This window comes from Thermomyces dupontii, assembly GCF_041956625.1.
Source record: "Thermomyces dupontii strain NRRL 2155 unplaced genomic scaffold VTN31scaffold_1, whole genome shotgun sequence".
NCBI lineage: Eukaryota > Fungi > Ascomycota > Eurotiomycetes > Eurotiales > Trichocomaceae > Thermomyces > Thermomyces dupontii.
In genome coordinates this window covers 4,249,143-4,262,348 of record NW_027192307.1, presented here as the reverse complement: position 1 = coordinate 4,262,348, position 13,206 = coordinate 4,249,143, and the positions used below count along the sequence as shown (strand labels likewise).

Here is a 13,206-nt window from a genome sequence, read left to right as displayed (position 1 = left end):
TTTGGGCTCCGGAGAAACATGGGTGAGTGCGCTTTTCTTTCCCTCTGAATCGCACCTATCTCTCCTTCTGTCTCTTTTCTTCCTTATGCTCCTCCCTCCCCCTCAGCGCGCCCCCCAACTCGGTCGCGCCGGCCGCCGTCTTTTCATAGCGCAGCCTGGGTTTTCCTCCCTCAAGGTTCCTTTTGGGGTCCGCGGTCTGGCCCACCCCTCCCCTCTCGTTCCTTGGCTGCGATTCCTCGATCGGCCTTTTTATTGATTGCGCCTGCTGCATTGCTGCATGCCGCCGCGGCTGCTAATGTAGCATCTTTTTTTTTCTTTTTTATCCTCCGCGCGATCTATTATCCCTCTTTCCCCTCTTCAACACTCCTCATCACCTCCTTCCATTCCTGATTTTCCTTCCTTCCTTCCTCTTCTGCCGGATGCAAATCCCCATTGGGTTTCTCTGCTGGTATCTTTCATTACTGACGCTTTCTTTCCCACAGCGGACGTTTATCGACCTTATCAAGTAAGTCGGCCTTTCCCAATCTGCATCTCTTTGTTCCTCGCAGGGTCTTTGGGGCTCCTCGGCCGCCGCAAGCGATGCGCATACCCGTCCCTCTTTGATGACTACACTACCATCTTTCCCACCCCCCCCATTCCTGAGCCAACCACTTGGCGCCGACGATCGAAATGACTCAACTCCCCCCGCTCGGTTCCATGCGTATCAAACCCGCACTTCAGCCTTGCCGCGACCGGAGACCCCCAATGTATCACCCTGTTGTGTTCCGATCCGCCCATCTTGTTTAACCTAGTCGCCGCACTGCCCTCTTCCTCGTTCCCCCAGTCCTTCCTTCTGCTCTGCAACACTAACCTTTCCAACTTGAAGCGGGAGCGATCTCGTTCGCCACGTCGGCGCTCGCGCAGTCCCCGTCGCAGCCGTCGCTCATACTCTCGTAGCCGCTCGCGCAGTCGTGACGACTATCGCCGCGGTGATCGGAGGTCCAGATCTCCTATGAGTGGCGCTCCAGTGCCGTCGAGCGGATATTCTGCTTACGGTGGTCGTGGGGGTTCCGGCTCCGGGCGCTCCTACGAAGAACGTCTTGCCGCCAAGGAACAAATGATGCAATCCGTTCGCGAGTCGTCCCAACAAGACCGCCGGGTCTACGTGGGCAACCTATCCTACGATGTCAAATGGCACCATTTGAAAGACTTCATGAGGCAGGGTGAGCAACGTCAAACGCGTGACTGGGGCCGGGATCCATTGCATTGGCGGGGCCTGTTTGCTGACCAGATCCTGGTGGATGTTCTCTACAGCTGGAGATGTGATCTTCGCCGATGTGTTGCAGCTTCCGAATGGAATGTCGAAGGTGGGCGTCAATGTGTAGTCATGGCTGGTTCTTTGATTTGCTTTTTTTTTCTTTTCCTCTGGTTGAAGTATACCATTTTGACGGACTGTTGGGTTGACGGGTTGGGCCTGGTTGTCCGGATATTGTAGGGTTGCGGGTGAGTCTGAGTCTTCTCGGTCGCGATGACAACCCCGTTTGGTTTCTTGTGGTTTGCTTATGTTTTCCTTAGGATTGTGGAATACGCGACGAGGGAGCAAGCTCAGCATGCAGTCAACACTCTGACCAATCAGACCTTGATGGGCCGTCAAGTCTATGTCCGCGAGGTGGGTTCGATATTCTCTAACCGCTCTGCTTTTTGCTAAAGCAGTCTGTGCGTCGCCGATAGGACCGTGAACCTGAGCCTCGTTTTGCGGGGCCTCCGGCCAGAGACTTTGGCCGAGGTGGTTTCGGCAGTGCCGGGGGACGGCAGCTCTACGTTGCGAATGTGAGTGGTTCTTTTCCTGCCTTTAGAGATCTAATTGCGAGGGCGTGTCGTATTGACGGGCGACCTATAGCTTCCCTTCAACGTAGGATGGCAGGACTTGAAAGACTTGTTCCGCCAGGCTGGTAAGTTCGGCGTGCAGGAGACTGACTGGCAAACGGCCGTCGCTGACTCCGGTCGCGCCATTCAGCTCAGCAGGGGCCGGTGATTCGTGCCGACATTCACATGGATCCCAGCGGCCGCCCCAAGGGCTCTGGCATTGTGGTGTTTGAGTCGCCTGAAGACGCCCGCAACGCTATCCAACAGTTCAATGGCTACGATTGGCAAGGCCGGACCCTGGAAGTCCGAGAGGATCGCTTTGCCAGTGCTGGGTATGGCCCCGGGTATGGACCGGCTCGCGGAGGCTTTGGAGGGTATGGCCGGGGCGGTTTCGGTCGCGGTGGTTTCGGCGGCCGTGGCGGCTTTGGTGGCTTTGGCCGTGGTGGATACGGCGGCTATGGCGGGTATGACGCGCCGATGGTGCCGTCGGATCCCCCGAACCCGTTCACGGACTTTGCGACCGGTGGCGGAGAGAGAAGCGCGACCATCTTTGTGCGCAATGTGAGTTTTTCTCTGAAGCATCGATATCGATTCACAAGGCCTTTCTAACATAGCCCAGTTGCCTTGGTCCACCTGCAACGAGGATCTTGTGGACTTGTTCTCGACCATTGGCAAGGTCGAGCGGGCTGAGATCCAGTACGAGCCAAATGGACGGTCCCGCGGAACGGGTGTGGTGCAGTTCGACAATGCGGAGACTGCCGAAACTGCCATTGGTGCGCCCTGCCCACCCAGTATGTCGAAAGTGACGAAGCTAACAAATGGTGCAGCCAAGTTCACCGGCTATCAGTACGGTGGTCGCCCTCTGGGAATCACATTTGTCAAGTACCTCACTCCGCCAGGCCAGGGCGATGCTATGGACACGACGCCCGGGGGCATCACGCAGGATCAAATCATGTAACACTACGTTTACTCGTACCTGATCGCAGTTTGACCATCGGTTTGATACCTGTTTGTTTGTTTGGGATGTTATTGCTTGATGCCGTGAGAAAAATCTGGAATATTGTCGATTCAAGTCCGATCTTCAATCCCTTTCGGTGAATCAGAAACATGCTTCATATGAAAAGTCGCAGACATAAGGTCATGTGAAGTCATCACATCAACTACCGTAGTATGGTCGTAACAAAACTATCCATCCATCATCACATCCAGAGGGTATAACAATACGATCCTTGCTCAAACCAGATTCATCATAGAAAAAGAAAAAAAACTATGACGACGCCATGGTTGGACTCGGGTATTTACCCGGTATCGCCAACAAATCGATCGTGGACGTCCTCGTCTGCATCTTGGGAATCGCTTTCCCTTCCTCGTCAACATCCACATTCAAGTTCGCGTCCGGAGGCGTCGGGGGGGATTCGGCGGACGAGGGGATTGTCGTGGAGAATTGCGTTGTGGTTGTTGCGGTGGACACGGTTGCGGTGCGTTTCCGGGAAGTTTCAGTTTCGTCGTTGGTATTTTCAGTGTTGGGGTGGGCTTGATAAGGTGGAGGGCGTCTTCCTCGGTCTTGGTTTTCGGCATCGGGGACGCCGCTGGGGGGTGGTTCTATGTCGTTGTTGGCAGTAGTAGTAGTAGTAGTAGTATTGATGTTCATTGAGCGTGTCACGGTCGGGGTGGTTTGTATGTGTTGTCGGTTGTCGATGTGCTGCTCCTCCTCCTGCCGCTGTTCTTGTTGTTGTTGATGTAGCGCTTGCCCTCCTGGGTGAGGGTGCGTGACATTATCATCTTGAGCCGCCTGTTGCTGCTGCTGTTGAGGAAATGAGTACGCGGTCCGAACGGCGCCGTCTTCCTCCTCGTCGTCGTCCATGACGCCGCCGTCGCTGCTCATTGAAGAATTCGTCCGGTAGTAACCGGTGCTGCTTCTCCTGCCTCTGGTCCCGCCGCCGCCGCTGAACGAGTTGCTGGGAGCGGCGGCGGTGGTGTTCTGGCTGAGAAGGTGATGGCCATCGGAGTAACGATGCATCACGAAGGCGTTGCGTGCCTCGCCCGTCTTGTTGACGAGGTTCGCAATGTCGTCGAACCAGGCGCGCATCGTGTCGTACGACTCGGCGCGGAAGACCCATGCGTGGCCGCGGTGCATGGACCCCGTCTGCCGGCCCTTGAGCATGAACTTGTAGGACGAGGAGGTGGGTTGTGAGTGCGAGCCGAGTTTCTGTTCGGGGAGATAGAGTGACATCACAGGGGTTTGATAGGCAATGCCGTCGGCGGAGCGGAATTCGTGGAGGTGTGTCGGGGACAGGACGTACCTGTGCTTTTGGTTAATTTTTTTTTTTCCACGCGGGAAAAAAGGGAGAGAGAAAACGCACCATCCGGGAGTGTAGCTCTTGAGATACTTGCTCTTGCGCTCCAACATGCCCGACCGCACTTCTGCCGCCGCCGGGTGGTCCTTGCCCGGATACCGGATCTGCTCGACGGTGCGCATCGGCACCCGCGGATCGACCAGCTGGCTGCTGCCGCTGACGAAGCTGTTCCATTCGTGGTCCTTGGCCATCGAGATCGGGCCCGCGCGCAGCTTCTCGACCGTGTCGTATGCTTCGTCCGCCTCGCGCTTGAGGATGCTGGCATAGGCATTGTAGGCTTTTTGAATCTCGCCGACCACGATCGACTCGAGCTCGCGTCCAGAGTTTTCCAGGTTGAGGTACGCCTGGAAACGTCAGTATGGACGAGCGAGGTCTACGGGTAAAAGGGTATGGAGGTTGACATACTCTATGTAGGTAGTTCTCCTCGTCAATCTGCTTCTCAATCTGCCGATCTACCTGCAGTCGGAGAATAAATGGGTCGTGCTTTCCCGACACCGCGGCAGGCTCGACGTCGACGAGGCCCAGGCTCTCCTGGAGATTGCGCACCGCTTTGCGCGTGCTCTCCACCTCCTTGTCCACGCTGTTCTTGAAGTCGCCTGAGAGGCTCTTGATCTCCTTGGTCTTTTGCTGGAGATCGCTACGGAGACTTGTGAGTTGCTGCACCACCTCATTTTCGACCTCCCGCGCTTTGTTAGCTTCGATCACGGCCTGCCGGTGGTAGTCGCGTAGGATTTCTTTTGCGTCCGCCAGGCCCCCGGACTCGAGGAACGTCGCCGGCACGGCAATGTTGTCGATGAGGTTCCCGGCGGACATGAACAGCTTCGAGCGGGTTTCGTACGATTTCTGCACGTCCTTGAAGAACATGATCAAGTCCTTGAGAATCTTGCGCCAGGCTATACATTGTCAGTAGACAACAACTTCAGAGGAGTTGGCCGAGTACCTTGGAACCGGTTCGCCAACTCCTCCGTCGGGCTGCCGTTCGTCGGGATCGGCACGTAGAAAGCGCTGTTCACGTTTTCCGTCCCCCCAACTCCGTACTTCTCCTTTGCACCCTGGCTGAGACTGCGTACGCTGCCCGCGCGAAGACTGCGGCGGCTGCTACTGCGGCGCAGACTGCCCTTCTTGCTCAGCGACGCCTTTTTTTTCAAGGTCGTCGTTCCTGGCCCCCTGGATATCGTCGCGCTGCTGTACGACGACAATTGCGAGTCACTCCGGTGCAATCCCCCGCCGGGCGGCCCGTCCACAATCGACGAGCCCCTCTGACTCGCGTCGAGCTCTTCGTTGAACCGCGATGTATACGACATGGGTTGTGTCCCGCCGTCCGCGAAAATGCTATAGTCGGCAGGCGCGCCGGCGGCGGAACCAGGCGAGAAAGAGTTCGATCGCAACCCGCTGTGGTCACCGCGGCTCAAATGCGCGTGGTCGCCGCCGGGAAGCGGCGCGGAGCCGTAGTACCCGTCGTGGGACGGCGTCTGTGCACGAGCGGCCATAATCGGTCGCTCAGTCGCCGCTGAGCAGTCGTCCACGGGAAATCGAGCAAGTTGTCGCGTCGTAGAATCACGATCTCTCGACAAACTGGATCAATCAGTTCAATTCGATGTCGTGTTGCAAGTCAACGCCCTTACAATAAGTACTGGCCTAAACCTGATCAAAGAAAATAAGTGACGGATCACTGACGCAGAACGTGACCGCATGAGCAAAAAAGATAAAAAAGAAATGTCAGAAAAACAGAATGACGCACCGGTTACAAGGACGCAGAGTGCGATGCTGGATTTAGGGGGGCTCGATAGGAGGATGCGAAGACGGATGCGGATAGATGACGTCGACGAGGACGACGTGCATCAATCTGGATCTACAAATCACACAAACTCTCTAGAATCTCGATCGACCGGACGCAGAATGTACAGATGCAGGCTGCCACGCGAGATTGATGGATGTGGCTGGCGCTTGAGGATGTGTTTGGATGCGATTAGTTGGCTGCTCGTGTTGTTCTTCACTACCTACGGGAGGTTTGTACCCTGCTCCACGGTTCCCTGGACAATCGAACTCGGATACTTATCTTGTTGAGATATGGGACTCTGATAGGAAAGCGCCTCTATTCTGGGGTCTAATAGAAAAAAGTCCGGGGTCTGCTGCCCAACTCGACGTCATCTCTCGCCAGATTGCATCAAGCATCGCGACAAGCATCGCGATCGGTCGATCGGGGCTTTGAGTCACGTGACTAACTGCACCAAGAAAGGAAATCCTACCCTGATCACAGCGCGATGCATGGGCGATTGGGCTCAGTGAGAGGCTGACAGCGCCCGGTCCAGCCACAAATTGTATTGAACTAGGAACAGAAAGAACGTAGTCTACAAGACAACCTCCCCATCTAAGCCCCTCATGACGCCGGCGGTGGTGTGCTCGGCACGTCAATGCCATAGGCCTCCTTGATTCGCTGACGCCGTCGCTCTGCATAGCCCGGCCCGTAGATTCCTGGTTACGACGCATCAGTATCGGTTACCATGCGGCTCTGGCCGACCGCAATCCAACAGGTGGCGGCATACCTCGTCCCTCGCCCAGCTCGGCAATTGTCTCCTCAACGGGCCGTCGGTAGGTCTTGCGCAGTCGCTCCAGCTCCTCATAGCGGTCCACGTTCCGGGGCTTGTCACGACCCCAGAAGGTGCCGCCGGTGTAGTCAAAAGCCGCCAGGGTCGCGGCCAGCGCGGCACCGTATCCAAACAGCGCCGGGAACGTTCGGGCTATGATAATTCCTCGTCAGAATTTTGCACACCCCTTAGAGAACGGAGAAAGGAGGGCAGAGCGCACCCCGTAGTCCCAGAACTGCACCGGAAAAGAACCCTCCCAGCGCGGTGTTCCAATGGTCGTTGGTCTCCCGGAGGTTGGCGGACGCGGTCTTGACGAATTCGTAGGTACCACCCATTGCCGCTGTACGGGCATTGATCAGCAACCACAGGCAGTCGCAGAGGGCACATCGATCTTCGAGCTAGACATACCGAATATGCCGATGGTGCCTCCGGTCCGGGTGAGCACACCCCAGGGTCCGACATTCTGCCTCGTCAGCGTGTTCTGCACGGCCGAGGCGAGCAGGCCCACGCCTCCGGTGAGGGCCGTGATCTTCATGGTCGATGCAATCGCATCTTTAGGTTGATAAACGTTTTCTTCTGGCTGTGGCGGCGCCATTGTGAACGGCGGGCTGCACGCGGGGGTTGCAGGCTCAAGAACTCCGTTGATATTCAATGCTGCTGAGCTCGGAGACGGATCAAAGCCGATCCCTCTCTTTCTGCCGCGGAACACCGCCTTCTGTTTCTGTCGTGTTCGCTCAAGCACTGATTCCCTTTTGGCAAGAAAATCTGCACGAAGACTGATATACGGCCTTGAAAGACAGCAGATTGTAGTGTTCTTGGTGTAGCAACTTGCTGGGTCCTGATCCTGCTCTCCCGAACTTGTCCAGTTGAGAAATTCAGCATGTTGACCACTCGTACTCGTAATGACCTTTCTGCCTCAGGCAGCAAAATCATGAGCGTGTGGATGAAGCGCTCAGTTGACACTCACTCCCTGTAGGCATTTTCAGCGCTGTTGTACATCGTTCTGCTGCCTCGCGCGCAGTTTGTACAGGGCGCTTCATCCCAGAGCTACCGCCGCCGGTGCGAATCCCGTCGCCACGATCCCGAAGTGTGACGGCTATCTGCCCCTCCGCCAAACGGCCACGGCAAACAACGAAAAGCAAAGTTGACCCCGTCTCGCCAGCAAACAGAGCAGTTATATATCTCCGATTTGACTGGAGTTTCGCTATCGACACTCATAGGCTGCATCTGTGCCCTCACCACATGTCTGTGTCCATAGTACAGCCCACACAAGTGCCAAACTCTACGCCCTAAGCTTCACCCTCGCCTCCGAACATCAGTGAAATCCCCTCCGTGGTGACAGTTTCACATGTCTTCCGTTTACCAAAGGGCAGGCAAGTTGACCGTCCTCGACCGGCGAGCTCCGGCTAACGATCTCCTAGGGAAAACTGTCCCGCGGTTTGTAGCAGACCTAGCTCTCTACGATCCAGATCGCCCCCCAGCCTCTGGTCGTAACCTCCTCTCCGAGGTCCCGCCGGTTTTCCAAGATGGCTACGATGGCCCTCCAGAAGTTGTATCGCAGTCGGCATGTAACCACAGCTACGTTACGAAGACTAACCAGACCTTCTTGATCCCGTCGGGCCACCATCGGACCCCCCGCGGCACGACGGCGAGGGTGGCCGTTGTCTGCTCCAGATGCCGATACCATGTGCAGGTGGTCGTCAACAACACCGGCAGCAGCACCACTCCGCTGCCCGACCACTTGCACCATCTCGTATACCAGTCGGGCAGGCAACGTAACGGGCCCTCATTCGAGGAGATCACCCCCAAGGGACAGCGAGTCGAGACTTTTCACTATGTCTGCTCACATTCGTCGTGCTCTACCGCTGTCTCCGTGCGCATGGTGTCTCCGGTCCTCGGTCCCCACATGGTAGAGCTCTTGACAAACCCCGCCCTCATCGAGACTCGCGCAAATGAAGCCATTAAAGCCAATCCCCAGCGTTATGAAGGTGTCCAGCGGCCGTTGCCCATCACTGTTCTCGAGAATCTCCGGACATATATCCATAATGCGCTCTACGAGCGACACCGCAGCAGAGTCATATCGGCGACCAACAGGCGGTTCGCGGTATGCTTTGGTACCGGTGGTCAGCCTTGCAAAGATCTCTTGGAGTTCTTGGATTTTCGGTATCAGGTGAGTCCTCGTGCCTCGTGAACTTGACGGGCAAGGTTATCTGATGAGAGCAACCTGCTAGGCTGAGGGGTTTTGGGTGCCACCGCAGCCTGCTGCTGGACCGACTGCGCCCCTTCAAGATGAGCTGAGCATCTTTCTTGACGATGTCATCCATGAGCTGTCCAGTCTGATTGACCAGCGACCACCCCATGAAAAGAAGACACCTTACTCCCTTACTTCGGCTTCTTCGTCCTCTACGGCCACGCAGAACCTGCTGTATGCCCTAGAAGCGGAGAATTGTAATACCATTATCTTTTTTTGTGTTTGCGATCACCGGCTGACATCACTCAGACCCAAAGGCTCCAAGGCGAATCGAGTTTTCCCTGGCCGATGAACCGTGAGTCATCTGGCTCCGTGACACTAAAATCCATCAGACGCTCTGACAGTCATCACAGCTGCTATGAAGATTTGGGCACGGTCGAGGATATGTCCACGGAACTCATTATCGAAGCATACAAATCGCAAGTCGCGACCGACCCGGCAAGAGCTCGGCATTATTTCAGGTGCCTCAAAAAGATCGGTGATTTGAGAGGCGGGCCTGACCGAGAGATGATCGAACAAGCGGCCAACAATATGGACGACGAGACTTTGAACCGAATATTTTTGGGAGAGGAGAGCAAGGAAGACAGTAAGCCTGCTTCCCCTTTGTTGCCGGGGCTTACAGGCCGACCTGACGGCTCCCAGAAGTTTCGACGGTACAAGAGGCCTACGTTTTTCTGGGGGTGGACGAGACCACTTCGGACGACTTCGTTATCACAATGTACACTGCCAAGGTATGAGATTTCCGTCCCGCCCACATGTCCAGGTTCAACTGCTTATCATGGAGACTGCAGATCAACGACAGTCCCAGCAGTAAACCACTTGCGCAACAAGCTGTGTCCCTCATCGCGGAAGCACGGAACTCCGAAACCCTTCGGCATTACCTTGCGACGGGAGAAACAGGGCAGGGTGAAATGGACGTGGGCGATGCCTACCGCCTGCTCCAGATCCCGGACAGGACCGTCGACGACGATGCCATCTTGGCGGCCTACACCATCTGCATTGAAGATGCGCCCGACCAGATCGAGACATACAACAGGGCTCTGGGGATCATTGCCCGCGAAAAGAATAGTCCGCTGCTGAGCAACTATGTCTCCGGGTCGTCGGTGCAACAACCTGATCGCGACGTGTCGCGCTGGCCTGTCGGGCTACAGAACATTGGCAACACATGTTATCTCAACAGCTTGCTTCAGTTCTATTTTACTATTCGCCCTTATCGGGAACTGGTTCTCGATTTTGAGAATCACAAGACGGATCTCGACGACCCCGCCCTGGAGCAGAAAAAAGTCGGGTCTCGCAAAGTATCCAAGGCCGAGGTGGAGCGGTCGCAAAGATGTACGTATTACTCTTGGTTGCGTCAGGGGATGACTGACAGGTTGCAGTTCTCAGAGAGCTTCGTACTTTGTTCTACAATATGATCACGACCCCTAATTCATCTGTGAGACCGGAGCAAGAGCTGGCGAGGCTGACACTGATCAGCTCCACGAACGAGGCTGCAATCCGCCGGCGGTCCACAGTTTCGGCGAAGCGTCCGGTCGGCGGCCTCGGGGAGATCAACGGCTTGCCCGTAGCTGGTCCCCTGGGTCCACCTCAGGTCGTGCAGCCCGCGGACGAAAACCAACCTGAGGCTCCTGGTCCGGCTCCTGGAGAAGGTACCAAGGAATCTGCGATGGACACGACACCTGACGGCGAGCAGCCGAAGGTCCAGGCCGACGCCGCTGGGGAGTACAAGGAAAATCAGGATGCACCAATCAAGCAAGATCGTGCGGATGAAGCCACTGCCGAGACAAGTCGTCCAGTGGAAGAGGTTTCGGAGACGCCACCACCGGTTCCCCCTCGACCGTCGCAGTCGGAGGCGGAGCGGCGGCGGCAATTGCTGGAAGAAGTCGAGCTGGGAGCGCAACAAGACGTGACAGAAGTAATAAACAACGTTCTGTTTCAGAGCGAATGTGCCATCAAGGCTCGAGAATTGGCTCCGGATGGGGAGCAACTTGACCAGATCAAGGAGTACGTTTGTCTTTGCAACAATACTTAACCGATCGAATATGCTGACGGTGTCAGCCTCTTCTACGGGCGGACCAAGTCATACATCAGCGCCAAAAGTGGCGTCCGGTCTAAAGAGGAGCTCTGGTCGGACATCAAGATCGACGTTGCCAGCGGGTCCCGCGACATCTACTCGGCCATCGACGGCGCGTTCGACATGCAAAAGGTCGTGGTGGAGGGCGAGCTTGTGGAGCAGTACGGATCGATTAGCAAGTTGCCGCCTGTGCTACAGATCCAGGTGCAGCGCGTACAGTTTGACCCGATTAAAAAGACACCGTTCAAGTCGACGCATTTCCTGGAGCTCAAAGAGACCATCTATCTTGACCGGTACATGGACACACAGAAACCGGAGCTCCTGCAGCGGCGTCGACAGACCTGGGAGTGGAAGGAAGAAATTCGGCAGCTGGAAGCCCGGCGAGCGGAGCTGCTTCGGACGAAGGTAGGATCCCAGTTTTTGATCTAGAGGTTGAAAGAGAGAGAGAGTTAACAGATGCAGGAGCTGGATGGCAAGAGCATGCCTGATATATTCAAGGCTACTAGCCGTGTTTTGGAAGACCTCGAGAATCTTTCCCGCGAGAATGGCGCCGACTGCTCCCTGGACATCCGGCCGGAGCTGTCCAGCGAGGTCGAGCAGCTTGCACTGATCGGGGCGACTGAACTTGACTGTACGCTCCTTCCCCATTCATTAACCTTCTTGTGAACTCTACTGACAAAACGGTCAGATATCGGCGCCCAAGTGCAGCAAACCCGCGAGCTGATCGCCGAGCAATTCGCCGACTCGCGGTACCTGGCCTACCGACTGTACGCTGTGTTCATGCACCAAGGCACGGCGGAGTTTGGGCACTACTACATTTACATCTTCGACTTTACCGCGAACGTCTGGCGCAAGTACAACGACAACGAGATCACCGAGGTGCACGACCCGGCGGAGGTTCTGGGCCGTCCGACGAATAGCAGCGGCGCAAGCAGTAGTAACCCTCCAACGCCGTACTTCGTCGTGTACGTGAACGACGCGTTGAAGGAAAGACTTGTGCAGCCAGTGTGTCGGGAGGTTGCGGTTCCGGTTCCGCCGCCTCCAGCAGCGAGCGGGAAAGAGGAAGAGGAGAGCCGACCGCCTGAGGATGAGAAGACTGGCGACGGTGATCCCATGGACACGCTGCCCGATCAACAAGTCGCCGCTGATTCAAGGGAACCGGAACCGGTGCCTCCACCTTCGTACGATGAAGCGTGGGTTCAATCCGAACCTCTTGTTGAGAAACCGACGATAGCCTAGCTTGGCATACCGACCGGAAAATGACATTGATGAGCACGATTTGAAGAATAAAGCTCGTCTAGGGGACTTTTTTGTTTTCTCTTTTTCTTTTTGGTTGTCTGTGTGATTATGATGATAAATGATACCATGAACGAAGCGGGAAGATGGATTTCTTTGTTCATATGACTCATTTCGAAAACAACAAAACTTTTGAAGTAGACGTAAGCGAGAAGTTGATGGTTCAGAGAGATCGATTCTCTTGGTAGGTTGAGCTGCCCTCCCATTCCAGCGCGAAGATTTATATAGGGTTAGGGTTAGCCATCCTGGGATTTTGTGCTGCAGACCCCACATCAAAAGAACTTGGTTTGGCGTTCTGGCGTTTCTCCGATCCGAGGAAAGGACGAATCCTTTGCCCTGAAGAAGAGAACAAAGTACTATGCATGAGGGACCGAAGGCCGCGCCGCGTGGACAGTTTGCAGCAGTCAACCACTATGCCCCGCCAGATGGACAGGGGCTCCGTTGAGCCTCTCCGTTTCAGCCATGCAGAGCATGCGCGCTCCGCCGCGCGTTACCAGTGGCTACCCCTGACCATGTACAAGGCTAGGCCGAACTGAAATAGCAAGGGTGTGTGTGTGTGTGTGTGTGTGTGGAAACAAGTCCACGATGCTGTGTTCAAGACTACAAGTAAGCCGGCCGTTCATCTGGCCGGCTATCAGAGCTTCGGACTCTGACTTCATTTTTTTGCGACATTCATTTGGGAAGAACCGAAGAGGATGGCTTCGCAAGACCTGTTGAGGATTCTCTCTCTTGGTAGGTTCACGACTTTCGAGTCGTCGCAATAAGATGGCTGACTGCCGCTGGAGATGGGGGCGG

General features: G+C 55.7%; 4 protein-coding genes across 4 annotated transcripts; 2 read left to right on the top strand and 2 right to left on the bottom strand.

Annotated features, from left to right (window-relative positions):
- Positions 1-991: 991 nt before the first annotated feature.
- VTN31DRAFT_1617 (uncharacterized protein) lies at positions 992-2,803 on the top strand (the record flags this gene model as incomplete). Its single annotated transcript, XM_069401694.1, has 9 exons — positions 992-1,202; positions 1,294-1,346; positions 1,475-1,482; positions 1,555-1,648; positions 1,711-1,809; positions 1,880-1,931; positions 1,997-2,406; positions 2,465-2,618; positions 2,673-2,803. 9 exons carry the CDS (start codon positions 992-994, stop codon positions 2,801-2,803), a joined length of 1,212 nt encoding a protein of 403 aa, XP_069264473.1.
- A 309-nt stretch (positions 2,804-3,112) lies between these two features.
- On the bottom strand, positions 3,113-5,692 carry VTN31DRAFT_1616 (uncharacterized protein; the record flags this gene model as incomplete). Its single annotated transcript, XM_069401693.1, has 4 exons — positions 3,113-4,148; positions 4,209-4,546; positions 4,608-5,095; positions 5,143-5,692. 4 exons carry the CDS (start codon positions 5,690-5,692, stop codon positions 3,113-3,115), a joined length of 2,412 nt encoding a protein of 803 aa, XP_069264472.1.
- An 890-nt stretch (positions 5,693-6,582) lies between these two features.
- VTN31DRAFT_1615 (uncharacterized protein) lies at positions 6,583-7,385 on the bottom strand (the record flags this gene model as incomplete). Its single annotated transcript, XM_069401692.1, has 4 exons — positions 6,583-6,677; positions 6,749-6,943; positions 7,011-7,130; positions 7,199-7,385. 4 exons carry the CDS (start codon positions 7,383-7,385, stop codon positions 6,583-6,585), a joined length of 597 nt encoding a protein of 198 aa, XP_069264471.1.
- Positions 7,386-8,138: 753 nt separating this feature from the next.
- VTN31DRAFT_1614 (uncharacterized protein) lies at positions 8,139-12,354 on the top strand (the record flags this gene model as incomplete). Its single annotated transcript, XM_069401691.1, has 11 exons — positions 8,139-8,163; positions 8,212-8,960; positions 9,022-9,238; positions 9,291-9,336; positions 9,395-9,627; positions 9,684-9,772; positions 9,833-10,373; positions 10,421-11,045; positions 11,100-11,520; positions 11,578-11,746; positions 11,804-12,354. The coding sequence occupies 11 exons, from the start codon at positions 8,139-8,141 to the stop codon at positions 12,352-12,354; spliced, it is 3,666 nt and encodes a 1,221-aa protein (XP_069264470.1).
- Positions 12,355-13,206: the final 852 nt, after the last annotated feature.